Source organism: Bactrocera neohumeralis, chromosome 4 (genome assembly GCF_024586455.1).
Source record: "Bactrocera neohumeralis isolate Rockhampton chromosome 4, APGP_CSIRO_Bneo_wtdbg2-racon-allhic-juicebox.fasta_v2, whole genome shotgun sequence".
In the NCBI taxonomy this organism is placed as follows: Eukaryota; Metazoa; Arthropoda; class Insecta; order Diptera; family Tephritidae; genus Bactrocera; species Bactrocera neohumeralis.
Genome location: NC_065921.1, coordinates 18,296,483 through 18,315,893, shown reverse-complemented (window position 1 = coordinate 18,315,893; position 19,411 = coordinate 18,296,483). Strand labels below are relative to the sequence as shown.

Here is a 19,411-nt window from a genome sequence, read left to right as displayed (position 1 = left end):
CAAATACCGTATTTGTGTAAAGTTTTATTCCGCTATCATCATTGGTTCCTAATGTACACACATATATATTATACAGAGAAGGCATCAGATGGAATTCAAAATAGCGTTATATTGGAAGAAGGCGTGTTAAGAAGGGTGTTAAGAAAATATTATACACTGAATTTCATTGAAATCGGTGGAGTAGTTCCTGAGATATGGTTTTTGGTCCATAAGTGGGCGAGGCCACGCCCATTTTCAATTTTTAAAAAAAGCCTGGGTGCAGCTTCCTTCTGCCATTTCTTCCGTAAAATTTAGTGTTTCTGACGTTTTTTGTTAGTCGGTTAACGCACTTTTAGTGATTTTCAACATAACCTTTGTATGGGAGGTGGGCGTGGTTATTATCCAATTTCTTCCATTTTTGAACTGTATATGGAAATGCCTGAAGGAAACGACACTGTAGAGTTTGGTTGACATAGCTAAAGTAGTTTTCGAGATATGTACAAGAAACTTAGTAGGGGCGGGGCCACGCCCACTTTTCCAAAGAAATCGCGTCCAAATATGCCCCTCCCTAATGCGATCCTTTGTGCCAAATTTCACTTTAATATCTTTTTTTATGGCTTAGTTATGACACTTTATAGGTTTTCGGTTTCCGCCATTTTGTGGGCGTGGCAGTGGGCCGATTTTGCCCATCTTCGAACTTAACCTTCTTATGGAGCCAAGAAATACGTGTACCAAGTTTCATTATGATATCTCAATTTTTACTCAAGTTACAGCTTGCACGGACGGACGGACAGACAGACATCCGGATTTCAACTCTACTCGTCACCCTGATCACTTTGGTATATTTAACCCTATATCTGACTCTTTTAGTTTTAGGACTTACAAACAACCGTTATGTGAACGAAACTATAATACTCTCCTTAGCAACTTTGTTGCGAGAGTATAAAAAAGCTTTCCATGGAAGAACTAGACTTTGTTCGTTCAATTTGTATGGCAGCTATATGCTATAGTGATTCGATATCGGCGGTTTAGCAGCTTCTTGGAAAGAACAAATCGATATGTCAAAACCTGAGGAAGTAGTCGCTTATACATGGACAAATAACCGGCTAGCCAAGATGACATGGGTTTAGGATTTTACTCAGCCCTCAATAATCACTTTTTCCAAAGAAGATATGTTTATGGCAAGGTTAACATCAGTCTCGTGTAAAAAATAGGGTCTAGGTTCACTAAACTTACGTCTTATTTTCCAAGAAGGGTTGCAATCAACCATAAAAATGAAACTTAACAACTACAGAAAGAGTGAATTATATATTTAAGGCGAGAATTCAGCAATATTATGAAACCCTGTTCGACTTGCTTTACAGTTGTGTAAGCTTACCACAAGAGTAGTCTCTTACATATGTAGGTTGCCTTTTATGTCTCGGGATTTGGCAACCCTGGCGTTGCAATCTGGCAACTGACAACTTTATCGTAAAGTTTGACATTTTTCATTATTTGCATGCTCAGAATATTTTGATATACCGCCACTATTTGTGTTATTTACAGTAACTTGAAATATTCATCTCGGCCAAAAAATGGAATTAAATCGTGAATAACACTGATCAACAAAATTTTGTAACAAAAAAAGTAAGCAGTACTTTCGAAACATCTACCTAACCTCTCTACAAAATCATACGTATATTGATTTGATTAGGACTAGTTTCCGTGTTCCGGTACTTATCAGTAAAGTTTAATATTAATCGTCTTTTCCTTATTATTTTCTAATTCAGTGCTTTATTTTTCAGAAAAGTGGCTGTATTTTGTGTTTGCTGAGTGGAGTGATTCTTAAAGAATGTCAAGAAAGTGTAAAGATGATCCTGACAAGTTCTGTTACATTTGTGGTGAAATATCTTTTGTATCTCAATGAACAAATTTAACACCTTTAATAAAAAAATTGTATGAAAGTTATTTTGGTTTTCCTGTTGAACAGCAAGATAAAGTGTGGGTTCCACACATCTGTTGTGTTACGTGTGTAGGACTTCTTACGGGTTGGGAAAAAAGATCTCGATCTATGCCTTTCGGAATTCTGATGATTTGGATGGAGCCGACAGACCGTTCAACTAATTGTTATTTTTGTCTGATTAATACAAAAGGCATTACAATTAAAACTAAAAAACAAATTAAGTTTCCTGATGCGTCATCTGCTAAAAAACCAATTCCTCACAGTGTAGAACTACCTACACCTCAGCCTATACCTCAGCGCTCTGATCTTTCAACTGAATCAGAGGAAACAGATAATATATGTAAGTACTGATCCTGATTTTCAAATAGCTTCTTCATCTATCTGTCTCCAGGAAGAAACGCCACACTTACTATCTCAAGGAGATCTTAATGATTTAGTTCGTGATTTACACTTGTCTAAACAACATGGAGAACTTTTAGGATCTCTATTAAAAGGATGGAATTTATTGCAACCAAACAAAAAAATAACTTTTTTCGGCATCGAGATGAAGAGTTAAAAAGCTTTTTTTCACAAGATAATGATTTGATATTTTGCAACAGTGTCTGTGATGTTATGAATATTTTGGGAACCCAACACAAAATTGAAGAGTGGCGTTTATTTATTGATTCTTCAAAAACAAGCTTAAAGGCAATTTTGTTACATAGTGGTAATAATCTTCCCTCCGTACCAGTAGGTTATGGTACTAACATGAAAGAATCCTATGAAACAATGAAATTTCTTTTAGAAAAGATTCAGTATGACGAAAGAATTTGCGGAGATTTAAAAGTTGTTGCGCTTTTATTAGGATTGCAACTTGGGTATTCAAAATTTTGTTGTTTTCTTTGTGAATGGGACAGTAGGGATAAAAAATGTGAAATATTCTCCATTAGTATACGTACAACCTGAAGATATATTTTTACCACCTCTCCATATAAAACTTGGTCTGATGAAAAACTTTGTAAAAGCAATGGATAAAAATAGCGCTGGATTTCAATACATAAAAGAAAAATTCCCTAAAATCATTGACGCCAAGATTAAAGAGCGCGTGTTTGTAGGTCCTCAAATCGGGCAATTGATAGAAGATGATATATTTAAAAACCAGCTCAATGATCTGGAAAAACCAGCTTGGGAATCATTTATAAAAATCACTGACAATTTTCTTGGAAATCACCGATCAAATGACTACATATAAAACAATTGTTGAGGAACTTCTAGAGAATTATAAAGCATTAGGCTGAAATATGTCCTTAAAATACATTTTTTACATTTTTTAATCATTTTTCCTTTCAAATATAACGGACATAATTTGCGGCTCATCTTGAAAAATTCGCACCACCTGATGCCATTGGAACATGTTGCTGACACAACAAGCGAACATGTCGCCAACTGCTCCAAACAGATTGGAACCAACATCGCCCACCTCCCACCGGCAAATAGCGCCACACTAAAGAGCCACCACATAAACTCTTTGTGCTAAAAGTTCTCTTCGGGGCAAGGTACTCTTTCGATTGCTCTCTCTCTCTCTCTCTCTTATGCACGCACACATACACACGAGCAACGCTGCTAATGTAACGCAGCAGAAGCGCTTTGGCTGCCATGTGGAGCACTCTCCGTCGTTTGTTCGTCATTTAACGCCGTTAAAGAAGGACGTTCGTACGGTAGCGCGCGGACGTAACAACGCTTTTCTGTCGTTTCTTGGCCAAAAACAAAAACAAAATGCAATAAAGCACATGCAAAAGCAGTAACAAAAAAAAAACAAAAACATGAAATGTAATTGTGGCAGCAAGAAAAAAGTGCAAAGCAGAGACTAACAAAGCAAATAATTTGAATATTAATTATTTGTCAAGTGCTTAACTCAATGCCACTGCTCTTATCAGTTGGGCAAATAATAGAAAAGTAAAGAAATATTTATTTACGACCACATGTATTTGTGTTTTTGCATTGTATTTGCACTGATTTTGTGCTTTTACTTTTCTACGCGAAAGTGAAATTGATTACAAGAAAATCATAAGTAACTTGTAATTAGTACGTAATTAGAAATTTCTAGAGTTTTACTTATAATTACAATTATTTCGTGGTTTTTGGCTAGCGTTTGCGGTTGTTTAGCGATTATTTTATTACTAATTTTTTTAATTAAGTGCGAACATTCGTGGATATTTTGCCGTCGCGCGTGCTGAGAATATATTTCGATTGCCAATAATGAATACTAAGAAGGTGAATAAATTATTATAAAAACTTTTGACTTTATATGTAATTTGGAAAGAGTAAAATATTTTTATAAAAATTTTGAATTATTTTTTATTTAATTATAGTCGTAAAATATAAGAAATATTAACATAATTATATCAAAAAAGTAATTATAAAATTCAATTTATTTATGTCTAGAAACGATTTAGCTAAAGAGTATAAAAAGATAATTCAGTAATCATTAATTATATACAAACATATATGTATACATAGTAAGTATATAAAAATCCACACACACCCACCAAAAGCTGTGCAATTTGAATTAGATTACTAATCTAGGCGATTAATTAATCGATTTCAGTAATAAAGTATTGATTAAATTCATATGCATAACCACACATATTAATTTTAATTGAAAGTAGTTAAGGAATAGTCCCGATTATTTTCCATTCATAAAAGTAATCAAAAATAATCCAAAAATTAAAGTAATCAATTAACAAACAAAGTAATCAAGTTTAAATTTCACTTTTTTTACTTTTAGTCAGAAAAAGTAAATAATATTTTTCCCTTACCAGATAATCATAAATAATCAAATTTAAAAATTATTCAAAAATAATCGATAAATATTTAAAAAAATACTAATAAGCAAACGAAAATTAATTAAAACAATTATCCACAAATTCCTGATTAATTCGGAAGAAAGTAATCATAAGTAACTAAAAAGTAATTAAAATAATTACTCAAAACTTCGTAATTAGTTTGTTTATATTTTATTAAAAATTAATTTTTGGAATTAATAGAATAATTTATTAATTACAATTGCTTGAAGTCAAATTATTTTCCTTAGTAATCATAAGTAGTCGAAAATAATTAAAATAATTTCACACATGTATAATATATATTTTATAAAATTTTTATTTTTGGAGTTAACAAAATAATTGACTTGAAGTCAGATTACTTTCTCTTTCTCTTAAAGAAAGTAATCACGAGTAAACAAAAAGTAATTAATTTATTTTTCACTTAAAGAAAATAATCATAAGTATTCAAAAAGTAATTAAAATAATTACCAAAAAAAAAGCTGAATAGTTCTAAAAACAGTACTCATAAGTAAGCAAAGAGTAGTTAAAATAAAATCCCTGATTAGTTTGTGCATATTTGACTAATTATTTATTTTTAAAATTACTTATTTAATTAATTAATTTCCTTAAAATCAGATTAGAAAGAAATCATAAGAAAACGAAAAGTAATTAAAATATTTCACTAAAAACTCCAGGAAAGTTCGAAAGAAAGGAATAGTAAATAATTCATTTATTATTCCCTCACAAAATGTAATTATAAGTAAGCAAGAAATAATTAAAATACAATTCCTGATTGTTATGCGTATATTTCATTAAATATTTATTTTTCTAATTTATAAAATCCCATATTAATTAATTTTCTTGAAGTCAGAGAGTTTAGAAAGAAATCATAAGAAATCGAAAAGTTATTAAAATAATTACTCAAAAATTACTGCTTAGCTCGAAGGGAAGTAATCAAAAAATTAATAAGGTAAATCATTGGTTTGTTTATATATCATAAAATGTTTGCTTTTGGATTCAATAAAATATTTTGCTAATTACTTAAAAAGGAATTAAAGGAATTCTTAAAGAAATTAATCATAAGCTGTAAAAAAGTAATCAGAATACTTCAAAACTTCCTGATTAGTTCGAATGAAAATAATCATAATCAATCGAAAACTTATAAAAATAATTACTCAAAATACCTGATTAGTTCGTTCAAATTTAGTATTAATAAAATAATTTACCAACTAATCAATTTACTTGAAGAGAGTCTAATTTTCCTTACAGAAAGTAATCATAAGTAGTTAAAATAATTACCCAAAAATTCCTGAATAATAGTAAAGAAAGTAATCATAAGCTAATTCCAGAATAGTTACAAAGCAAAGTAATCATAAGTAATAAAAAGTGATTAAAGTAATGATTAAAAAGTTACTTAATTTCACTTATTTTACTTACTATTTATATTTCATTACTTTTAATAAATTTTCTTGAAGTTAGATTATTTTCCCTAAAAAAAGTAATCATAAAAGATCTAAAAGTAAATAAAATAATTATTCAAAAAGAAAGTAATCATTAGTAATCAAAAAGTAATTGAATTACCCAAAACTTTTTAAATAGTTTGTTTATAGTTCAATAACTTGAAAAAATAATTTCTTAATTAATTAACTTACTTGAAGTACTTGCTTAAACATCGATCGACGTAAAAATCATATAAGAGTGTGGGCACACAGACAAGTCGTACCACATCTGGCAGCACTGTTTGTCAGTTATTCTATTATTTCATTCTCTTTATATTCTTCTTGGAAATTTACAGTTTCAACTGAATTCTAAGCTTTTAGTTTTAAGAAGCGTCACTTCTTGTATAGACGCCAACAAGTGAAGAAGTCTTTTGAGTTATCTTAATAAATAATCAGTAATTTTATATAAATGTGGTGTTTCATTCGCCACAAGAGCTCATTGTTGGGAATCATTACTTAACTCTTCTACGAAATAAGTAACTTCCAAAAATTCTCGAACAGAATGCTTATTGTTATCAATTTAAAGCACAATTATTATTTTTAAAAGATAAGTATTTAGATATGACTATAATTTATTTCGAGATCTCTATTGGTTTCGAGTTATGTTTGTGAAGGTCTACACCTAATCTCCAGGGAACCAGAGTACATAGTTTCCAACAAAGCAGAATTAAAAATAAAACTAAAAGATTGCTAAGCAAAAAATATTATGGAAATAATATTTTTTTTTAATAGGGTTGCCACATTTTTTTTACGAAAATTATTATTAAATACATGACAAACATAACAAGATACGGAAAAATTCTCCACCATTAGAAAATATTTATAAGCTATGTATGTTTATATTTAAAATATGGTTGCCACCTGTCAAAAGAATTAAAACTGAGCAAAAAATTATTAACTAAAGAAACTAAGTTCAAACATTCACGAAACATTTTAAGAATATCTACGATTTTGAATTATGATACCTGTATGTTGGAACAGAGTTACGACTTACAGAAAAAAATAAAATTTTATTAAACTACACTTCATGAACTACATTTGAACGGAATCTAATTGCTTAAAATATATAATTTAAAATAGTATGCTTCTAAATAATTTTCTGTCAATATACCTATAACGGTTCACAAAAATAAAAGCTCATAAATATTACTCAAATTGATAAAACTGGCAAATAGCTATTTACATATATTTAGATTAGTTGTTATTGCAGAGCACAAACACACCCACACTTTCATAAACAATAAATGCAAAAACATGTTTTTCATAAACTAATCGGAGGAGTTTAACAGCACGAAATGCCACTGGAACATATGATTAATTTGCGTTGCTTCTACAGAGAGCGCAATTTGCGTGTATAACGGCATTTTATAAACAGCTGAGAGAGAGACACGTGCTCATTAAATATTTCTTTCACGGCTCGTGTGAAAAAGTAAAAGCACTAATAATATTATTACAACCGCTCAACAACCCCAAACACTGGTGTATCCTTATCAACCGGCAAGAAAATGACAACACAAGCATACACCATACAATCGAGCATTTTTTAGAAGCCTCACCTGCTTCAACAAAAAACACTACCTTTCGAACCAGTAAGCTTGTTTATTCGGGGGAATATCTATGCATTCAAATTCTCTCAAAACAGCACTCTCTCACGTGCGCTCACTTACAACACAATCAGCACAGACAAGCACCAACCCTCTTGTGTCATGTCCCAATCCAAGTTGCAATGGTTGAAAACTGCACAATTCCCTCACCCCTTCACCGTATTACAACAAAAAGTAATCAAATCTCATAAAGAGACAAAGAAACAACACAACACAAGAAGCAACCGCTCTCAATACATCTCTCAGCTTAGAGAGCAGACATATAAACAGCAACTTTACTTCGAAGCGTAGAAATTCGAGCAACTGCTAATAGGTATTCCCCAGAACACCACTTTAACAAGAATAATAAAAACCGAAAAAAGGTCCTTGCTACTCGTGCCACGCTCTTCGGTTCGCTCTCTCTTTCACGCACGCTTCATTAAATTCGCATTACGAAAGTTACGTTAAATGAGTGCATAAAATAAAAACAAAAGTCTTGAGCCATAACAGTAAAAAAAGGAGCCAAACGTCAAAGTAACAAACATAAAAGTTATGAGAACAACTTAAACGGGTGGCAACGCGAGCGGGGTGCTTTGAAAAAACAGACAACATTCAAGTTTATGCGCACATAAATATGGATGTCATGCTTTCTTATTGTATATTCCAACAGATGCAGGACATTAGTGGGAGCTTAGGAAACGGGGTTAAGGTGTGTATGGCAAAGTGAGAGGGGGAGAAGGGATAATGTAATGGGTGAGTAGAGTTTACGCTTGCAAAACGGAGGAAGGACATACGCGTTTCAAGTGCCAGCAGATTATAGTTAAAGGCTCATAAGTAACGGTATGGCATGAAGAAGGGAATATAGTATTATGGCATATGCAGGAAAAGCAATTACTTGAAGGGGGAACGAAAATGTGTTTTTGTATATGAGAGAAGTGCAGCATGAGTACTCCACAACCGGATTACAATTATATCAAAATGAATGTAATTGAAATGTCATTAATTTTGCATTATTACATTCAAAAATAAAATTAGGCTTCCCAAATCACGTTCTATTACAAATAATTTTTTAAATTATGGAAATACAAAAGACGAGTTATAGCCATATTACAGCTTAATTAATTAGAATTAAGTACAACTTACAAAAATTATCATATATTTAAAAGCAAAATAAATCAAGGAAATTAATTTACGATAGTTTCAAAAACAAATTATTAATTTTCTTTAATTAAAAGTAATTAATTTTCTTTAATTAAAAATATTTTTTTGTTTTTTAATTAAATCATACTATAAAAACATTACAATATCTGAATTAAATTAATGAAAAATTTATTAAAGTAAATTAAACTACCTGAGTATAAACTCAATTAAATATTTCATTAAGACAAATTAAACTACATTAGGTAAATGTTGTTTTTCTATTTTAAATTTTAACAATTTTAACAGTCTAATTAAATCAAAATGAGAAAATTTTAAAAAATACTTTTAATTAAAATTAAAAAAAATTATTTGAAAGTTAAATCAATTATTTTTTGAAAACACTATTTGCAACTCTGATTAAAACAACCTAAAAACTAAGTTTAGTTTATCTTAATTTTTTTAATTTACTAATTAAATTAATTTTAATTTTTATTAATTACTTTAATTTATTAATTAAATTAAAGCAAATTAAGTAAAGACATTTTGATCCGACTTAAGTCACTCGTTTTGAAATAATTAAAGACAGTTTTAATTAAACAAAATTATATAATATAAATATTAATTATAAAAACACAACTAATCAAGTCAAATTAAAAAAATACGTTAAAATAAATAAAATTAAATTAATATTGAAGAGTCTAAAATATAACAAATAAATTCAAGGCAAGCAAACACATTTTAAATTACACAAAATTAGTTAAACTTAAATTTATTTAAATCTAAATAAACAAAAAAATAGAAATTAAATAAAAAAAAATATTAATTAAGTATAAATAAATTATCTGGTTTTAAAAAAACTAAAAAAAAAATTATTAATTCAATTAGCCTAATTAAATTAAGAAAATATAAATTTAACTCAGAAAAAACTTGAACTAATCAGCTATTTTTAAGTAAATATTTTTATTAATTTACGATTACTACTAATTACTTTCATTAAAAATAGTAATTACTTTCATTAAGAGAAAATAGTCTGACTTCAAGCAAATTCTATAAATTAAAATTTTATAAAACATAAATAAACTAATTTGGAATAGTTGAGTAATTATTAAATTTTTAATGAAATATAATTAAACTAATCAGGAATATTTGAGTGATTATTTTAATTACTTTTTGATTACTTATGATTACTAAATTCGAATTAATTAGTAATTTTTGCATAATTGTTTTAATTAGCTTCGATTACTTTTAATTACTTTGATAATCTGACTTTAAGATAATTAATTAAATTCCACAAATAATTTTTTAATGAAATATAAACAAACTAGTTAGGAATTTTCGAGCAATTATTTTAATTACTTATCGATTATTTTTGAATAATGTTTTGAATTACTTTTTGATTACTTATGATTATTTAGTGAACGGAAAATTACGTTTTTTTGACTAAAGGCAAAAAGCCAAAAGTAATGAAATATAAAAACGTATTTTTTGAAATAAATTTAATGATTTAAATTAAACTATAATTTTTTGATCACAATTCAGTTACTTTTTAATTGAAATTTAGGTTGCCTCAATCAGCTAAATTTTAATCAATGCAATAAAATTCAATTAAATATGTTTTTAATTAACAATTATAATTAATTACATTTAATTTATTAAACTTAAATAACTTTATAAATCAAATTACATTAAATTCAATTATAAAACTAATTTTAAAATTCTTTCAATAATTTTTTTATTTTAAAATAAATCAAAATAAATACAAATACAAAAAAGTTATAAAAAATTCAAAATATAATTTATATGTTGAGAAGAATTTTATTTTTTAAACTAAAAGTTAATTAGTTAATTATTATTAAAAATAATTATTATATATTATCTAAGGAAATTAATTTGGATTAAATATACTTTTAATTAATAATTAACATACATTTAATTTAATTAGTTTCAAAAATTAAATTAATTTAATGATAATTAACTAATTTAATATAATTATTTTTAAAAATTAAGTTAATTAAATTAAAAAAATAATAATTAAAAAAATAAGTTATTTAAAGCTTTTTCAATTAAATAAACTCAACTTTCTAAATTAAATGAAAACAATTATTTTTTAGTTAACTATTTTCGTAATGAAAAGTTTATGAAAATTATTATTAAAAGTTAAAGTGATTAAACTTAATTTTATCTAAAGAACTTAATTGGAATTAAATATATTTTTAAGAAACAATTAATGCAAATATGATTTGATTAATTTTACAAATTAAATTAAATTTAATTTAAATTTAAATAATAAATTAAGTTTTATTTTAAATCATTAATTAATTAAATTAAATTTATTTATTTAATTTTTTAATGAAATAAACTTAATTTTTGAAATTAAACACAAATTATTTTTTTCTTAATTAAAAATACAAATTATTATAAAAACTTAAATTAATTGAACCAAATTTTATCTAAGGAACTTACTTTGGACTAAAAATGTTATTAACAGTTAACATTAATTTAATTTTATTTCAGTTATTTAATTTATTTAACTAAATTTTTTTAATTATTTAAGTTTAACTATAATTACCTTTTTTTATTAATTAAGTTTAAATAATTTATAAAATTAAATTAACTTAAGCTCTTAAATTTAGTAAAAGTAATTATTTTTTAAATTACTATTTCCTTAAATAAAAGTGCAACTATTTTAACTAAGTTTTAACTCATTAACTTAATTTGGATTAAACATTTTTTATTAAAAATTAACATTAACTTAATTTAATTTCATTTCTTAAATTAATTAAATTTATTTGAAAATTAAATTAATGTAAATGTAAGTAAATTTAATTTTTTTAATTAATTTTAATTAATTAATAAATAAATTTAATTTTTTTTTTAAGTAATTATTTTTAAAAATATTTTTTTTAATTAAATTTACAACTACTTTAACTTAATTAAAATAGTGTATATTTTTAATTAACAATTAACATAAATCTAATTTAGTGTAATTAATATAATTTAATTTAATATTTCACGGTAACTCATTTTTATTTTCTGATTTTCAGGCTAAATGTTTTTCAAAAATGTAATGCGAGAAAAAAAGTTTTAACTTGACACATATCAACGAATTTTTCATGGAATAATCAATAGAAATAGTGAATAAAACATATACGAAGCTTAAGGCATAAAAAATAATAAAAAAATATACGAGAATATTTTCCAAACACTTTCAAAAAAATCACAAAAAATACTTATACTTCAGTGTAAAGAAGAAACTGCGTAGCAACTGCGCTGAACATACCCAGTAGGAAAAATATAGTGCAAACACATACACAAGCAAAAACAAAGACCGAGATTAAATGCGTTAAAAACTATACAAGAAAAACATAAATTATATGCAAAGCGCAGATGCTACAACAACACTTATAACAACCAGCTTAAAATATAATAGGTTGGAGAAAACAACAACAACAATAACGAAAATGCTGTCATTCTATGCAAATTACGTGCTACACACGTCTCGACTGACGCCCACAATGGCCAAAACGTTTGCCAAGCTGTTTGAACTTAATATGCCATAGATATGCGCAACTGCACACACACACTTTGAAAGACACTCACACACACACAAGGACGAATACAAAGTGAAAAATACGCTGTAGTTCACCTACATACATAGTGATGAATGTGTGAAAAAGTGTAAATGTCATGACGTTTATTTATTGTCTACGAAAACCACAAAACCCGAAACACAAATAACAGCAACAACAACAACAACAACGACTAGTCTGCATAGTTAAAACGCATAAAAAAACTGTTTATTTTTGTTTGTATGTGTACGTGACGCAACCAACACGTTGTATTTAACAAAAAAGTTGCAGAAAACAACAATAATTCGAACAACAACAATATTTCGAGCAACAACAACGACATTTTGAGCAACAACAACAACCCTTCGAGTAACAACAACAATATTGCAAGAAACAACAATAATATTTTGAGCAACAAGAACAACATTTCAAACAACAACAACAATAATACGAAAACAACAACAACAAAAATTCGAAAAACAACAACAACACCGGCGAGTGATACCACGTCAAGGACATTGACAAGCTGAGCAATCACGACGCAGGATAACGGCAAACGAGTGGCCACACGAAGTTGATAACGACAACATAACGTGTAAGCTAAGGGTATTCCATAAATATTTGTGTTCGCGTGTGTGCGTTTTCATACAACTTTTTCACTTTATTGCCCGCGTGTGGCAATAAAAGCGGCAAAAAGAGGAAAATAACAAAGTCTGTCATCGATACGGTTGAAGAAGCAGCCACCCTGTTGCTGGCATTCAATTGCAGACACCGACAAAGGCAGCTTACGACTTAACACACACATGCAAGCAAACACACAGTGAATGTGTGCGGCATTTATTTTATATTTTGCTCGTAGGAAGAGCTCGGCAAGCTAGCCTTGTGCTACAATTACTTAAGCCTCGCACACATACACAGTTATTTACAAATACATATATACATATATACATATATATCAGGTATATATGTATGCACAGATCTCACCTAGAACGGCTGACGGCTATGCGACGTTGCTAATTTCAATATAAATCAAGCTGCTCAACATAGCAACGGAAAAGCAGCAGAAGAATCAGAAACAGAAACAGAAACATACAAAAAATAACCACCCACTCTGCAAGAACAACAACAATAACAACTAAGGAGAAAAACAAACTAAAGACCAACCCAACTAAAGACGCTCTACGGCAACGAACCTCCATGCAACTCACCAACCCAGCGAACATCTGCACCACCAACCGACCAACAATAAATACAACAACAACGACAAGAACAACTAATTCACCTTCAAAGCTTTAAGGATTAAGCAAGCATTAATATCGATCAGTTACAAGCGACAACAAAAGTAGCAAATAAACGAGTACCAGCGCACACATTGTTGCAGCAGGGGAGAAAGTACTCACAACAACAGCAACAAAAACAAAAGCAAAAACAAAGTACACAATAATAAAAGCGATAATAGCGTCTCACGTCGCAACTAAAGCGTGCAACGAACAACAACTACAAAATACTAACACACACACTTACACAAATAGACGTGTGTGTGTTTGTGTGACATGTTGTTAGCTTGAAATTAGAGTCCTCTAGAATCACCTATACAGCTGTCAAACACATCTACAAACAACTACACACATACAACCTTTCGCCCGCCTGCCTGCCTGCCGAACAAATAGGAATTCAACGAAATGGCACGACGCAAAGGAAGCGGAAGAGGAAGTAAGTTAACAAATAGCATTATGTTTGACTTAATAAACAACAAATATGAAGTAGAAAATAGTTTAAGGCGTTACAAAAGTTTATAAGGGGTGTTTCAGAAATGTTGCATAAATAATTTAACTACGGAAGCACTAAGGTCAGGTGCTATTAAAGACTATATACTTTAGGACATTATAAAAAATAGCTTATAAAGAAAAGAATACGTTAACTTTGGTTGCAACGCAGAAATAATACCCTGTACAGAAGCATTTATTGAAGCATAAAAGGGCATAACGAGATATTTATCTCCATTGCGATCAGCCAGTTTGTATGGCAGCTATATGCTATATTGGTCTGATCTGAACAATTTCTTTCGAGAACATAGCATTGTCTTAAATAATGATCATTACAAAATTTCATGATTATATCTTGTCAAATAAAAGAATTTTCCATACAAGAACTAGATTTTGTTCGATAAGTTTGTATGGCAGCTATATGCTATAGTAGTCCGATATCAAAAATTTCTTCCACGATCGAAGCACTGTCTCAAAGAATGATCCATACCAAATTTCATGTATACATCTTGTTTAATAAAAGAGTTTTCCATACAAAAACTTGATTTTAATAGGTCAGTTTGATGACAGCCATAGGCTATAGTCATCCGATATCGGCAGCTTCTACAAATGAGCTGCTTTTTGGCGATAAACGAATGTGTGCATAGTATCAGATAGATATCTCAGAAACAGAGAAATTAGTTCCCGTATAAATAGCTCAACAGACGGACTAAATCGTCTTCATTCATCACTCTGATTATTTATATGTACATGGGTATACTTTATAGGGTCTCCGGCGTCTTATTCTACATGTTACAAACTTCGTACCTTCATACCTTGTTCAGGGCACAAGTGTTTATAAATTTAATCTCGAACAAATAATGTTGAAAAATCTTCTGGCCGTAGTCAGTCTTATTCCAACCTTATTGGAAGTTTTTGTCTATTATTAGATTTTATATGAAGGTACTTTCTGAAATATCCGTGTCCGAATGGCAGCTGGTTTTCGCCACCTTAATTTTGGCGTGCAGGAATTGTACCCAGAAGGTTAATCTGGGATTCAGCCTAGGTCATCTGAGGGTGTTTCGAACGTCCCGATCTGAAACCGTGTTGTCTGAATTCGCCAGCTTTTCCAGTCTAGATTTAAGTAGACTTTTTTAGAACTTGTGTATAACATGCATAGTGGCCGGTATTCTGATGGCAAACTGGGATCCCTTTTTGCTATGTTTCTTACAAGTTTCAAGAAATATTCCAGTTTCGAGGCAGGCGTCGTTCTGCGACGTTTGTTTTGTGTTATTTCTGCTAGGATCCCATCCGGGACGATCGATTTATTAGTTTTGCGCTTGCCAGCGGCCAGTTGCAGTTATTCGAGAGTGAACTTGGTGGTTTCCGAAAATCTTATAGCCTATTCTGGTTCACTGACTGTGTTTTCGCGCGTGGAAAGAGCATGTTAACGATAGCATCCAGTTTGGCAGCGTTTTAGTCAGGTGACTTGCTTCGAGCTCGGAGTTTCTTCATTACTATTTTATACCCAAGTTCTGAGGGATTATTATTAGTATAAAGTTTCCCTATATTAAAGTTAGTAAGCTACAAAAATCTACTTAGATGCTATGGAAACTAACGTCAAATATGAATTGATGTCAGCCAAATCATCCACTCATGCGAAGCTTAATATCCTCAACAAAATTTATAAAACTTGAAAGTAATATCTTCGTCTAATATGACCCAAACAAGTTTTTGGCTCTACCAGTGCTTCAATACCCAAATCAGCTTAAACTAAATCTTGAAACCTTTTAAATAATCTTCTATTTTAGTCGATTTCGAGTCTAAAGTTGAAAGCTGCGGTCTTGCAACCAATTGATCTAAACGATTTTAAAGCACCTAACCTTGGAATTATACGTACTTCGAAATGTAGATAAAATATAAAAGTACCTCTATGAAATATTTCCAATTATTCTATACATAAGCTGTACTAAGCTTCTCATTTAGTTTTTTCACTAGCTAATTAATTTGTTCACCATAATCCTTAATTGCATGTCAATTAAGGAAATATGAAAAGCAAAATTCCACAAAATTAATATTGCATTATTTCTGAATGAAATTACCTTGAAAGCATATGTCCGTATAATGCAACCCTGTTCTTTACGCCCCTTAACCCTATCCCCTTTCTATTTGCTTTGTGAATTTGTAACTAAATATTTTATTCAAAATAGAGAAATAAACTCATTAGCATGTTGAATAAAATTTCGCAGAATTACATAATAATACATCAGTTCTAATGAGTTCACAGAAATATTGCAGCAAATGCCAATGTCCGTCAGATAAATAAATGTATGTGGAACTACTTCGGCGGAAAAAATAAAACAAATTTCTTGTTGCTTCTGATATTGACAGTTATTGAAATTGCTTTGATTTGGCAACAATAAAAACCATACGAAAATATCTCGTATAAAAATTACAAGTATATATGTATATGTATATGTGTGTCATTTGTGTTAGTTATTAAATTTATGAGACTTGTTCGTTCGTTTTGCCACTGTCTTATATTAGTTTTTAAGAGTTAGCGTAAATATTATAACTTTATTTATCGATAACCTAAATCGATGGCGATGGAGCAGACGTTCCATGGCTCGACCATGAAGATGTTCGTCTGGGGAACAACAAAACGGCGGAAGCCGATGGATTGCCAACCGAGCTATTCAAACACGGCGGCGAAGAACAGATAACGAGCATGCATCAGCTTCTTTGCGAAATATGGTCGGACGAAAGTATGCCCGACGATTGGAATTTAAGTGTGTCGCTGCGTACTGTGTAGTCGTTTAGGCCTGGTAAATCAACAGCTAACCAGATATTTACCATGCGCCAAGTCTTGGAAAAGACACGTGGAAAAAGGACCGACACACACAACCTCTTCATCGACTTCAAACTCAGGTCGGGCAATACCTAAGGCTCCGTCAGGGTCAGGAAGGTTCTATCCGAGCCGTTCGATACCAAATAAGGCGAGTCCCTATCGTGGTGAAATATATTTAGAACTTTATCAAGTAACCTCACAACGGAATCGCTGAAAACTGAAAAGTCGATGAGCTGGCTTTCCTCAATTTCATCCGATTAGAGTCGAGTCGGTTTTCCGTTGTTTGCTTGCGTTCTGACGTTGGGCCTTTGAACCTGCAGTGAGCTCAGCAAGCGATCTCAAAACCCTTCTGGTCCAGAGTGAACTGTAAGTTGTCATCCAGACTACTGGCTCTTAGTAAAGTCAATGTCTCCACAATTATATGTAAGTGTTCTGACTGGACACTGTCTAACAGTTTTACATGCGGTGTAGCTGATTGTTCTGCCGGAACAAAACTGTATGGTGGAAGGCTAGGTAGAATCATCTTTTCACTTTTTATTGCCCAGCTTTTGCCAGATTGAAGTCGAAATATCTAGGCAGACATACCTTTGGCGAACTTGTGGGGATTCGCTGGGAGCCAAAAGCATGGCACTTTGCCAATCTCATCAACTATTTCGGTTATGGTTACTGAGTACCAAGCTATAACCTGCAATAACTTCTATAGTGTATTCAGTATGATTTCGCTATCCTAAGGCACTACAAAATATGTATTATCAACTATTTTCACGCGCTTATGAGTAACACCTCTGTCTCGAACTTTTTTCTATCTGCAATCATTTAGTCTAAATGCCTTTGCAATCAAGTTAATTATTTTATTTCAAAGTTGCTTGTGAAATTCCGCTTAAATGGCGATGATTCAGAGAATATTCCAAGCCAATTTATGCTTTTATTATGTGATTGCTTTTTTCTTGCGGCTTTTGGTAGAGGATATTTTTAAACTACTAACCAGTTTGCGTTTTTGCAACTTTTGTTTGATTTTTCATGCTGCAAGCGCTTGGCCAACAAGTTTTGCTACCAGAAATTGCGCCGCGCCATTAGTTGACTCATCTGAGTGAACGCAAAGTCGAGGGAACACCTATGCCAGACCAGCACAAGCAAGCGTGAATTTTTCGTTTTTTTTATTTTTATTGTTGTCTATATATTTCAGTAGTGAGTATGTGTGTGGGCAATTTGGCGTGACTTATTGTGAGTCAGCGTGTCGCCACCCGCAATATGGTGTGAGTCTGCTCCGTAAGTAGTCATATCTGGCGGCGCAAACAGTTGGCAGTAGCGAGCACTTGTTGGCCAAAAATATTCAGTTTAAATATTTCTTGGAAAAAGAATTTTATTTTCGCTTTAAAAAAATATATTTTCTCAATAAAAAAATATTATTTTCGCTTTAAAAACAGCTGAATGGGAATTTTCTTATTAAATCGCTGCTATTTTAGTGGCATGCAACAGGTTTGTCTGAGTGAAAAAGTTGAAATTTATTATTTTCTCATTTAGAGCCACAATTCCACTTATTAAATCCATATTTTAATAATTCCGTTGACCCCTTAACCTACGCCAAAAATTATAATTTTCTGCCATAAAACGGGGAGACGGGGATAGCGCGCATTTTCAAATCACTTTCACTACAAACATTCACCAAATACATAAAATATACTATGCAAATACATACATATGTATGTATGTATCTATCTGCTCACTCATAAACGGTTCTTTTATTAGTGTCTACATATTTGCTATGAGTTTTCACCCCGTTGCACTTTGTCAAGCTGTCGCCAGTCAATGCTAAGCAGCGTTCCATCATGTCTGCCCAAGCATCTCGAATGCCGATAAAATATACATTATTTTTATCGGCTCTTTATATTAATATATTTATATGGAGATAGATATTCTTCGCATTAAATGTGTCAAGGCGTTTGCGCAGGCCACAAGCACACAACTCCATAGAACTAAAATGGCCTCCAAAACTGTTGCTTTTGCCATTTCAGAGTAGTAACCCAGTAAATAATTAATTTTCGAATGGATATCCAGATGAATGGAGTAACTATTTCTCAGTCCACTATCCATAAGCTTTTCAACTTTTGGTATTAATAAAAGTTTCAATTGTAAAACGATTTCTCAACTCTTTTCTCAATAGCTTGTCAACATATCCATAGTTATATCTTCCAAAAAACATCAATTTCAATTTATCAAACCAGTTCACAATAGTATCTCAACACTTCATAATTAATTTAATAATTATTTACTGAAAGCAATTAAAACTTTTTCTATAGAA

At 30.5% G+C, this 19,411-nt stretch overlaps 1 protein-coding gene across 1 annotated transcript in view; it reads left to right on the top strand.

Annotated features, from left to right (window-relative positions):
* The first annotated feature begins 3,598 nt into the window (after positions 1-3,598).
* LOC126756794 (pneumococcal serine-rich repeat protein) overlaps positions 3,599-19,411 on the top strand; it is a 185,110-nt gene continuing 169,297 nt past the window's right edge. Inside the window, exons 1-2 of the mRNA XM_050470177.1 lie at positions 3,599-4,174; positions 11,992-14,229. Of these exons, the coding sequence (XP_050326134.1) occupies positions 14,199-14,229 (31 nt within the window). The 5' untranslated portion in view covers positions 3,599-4,174; positions 11,992-14,198. The remainder of the gene's footprint in view (positions 4,175-11,991; positions 14,230-19,411) is intronic.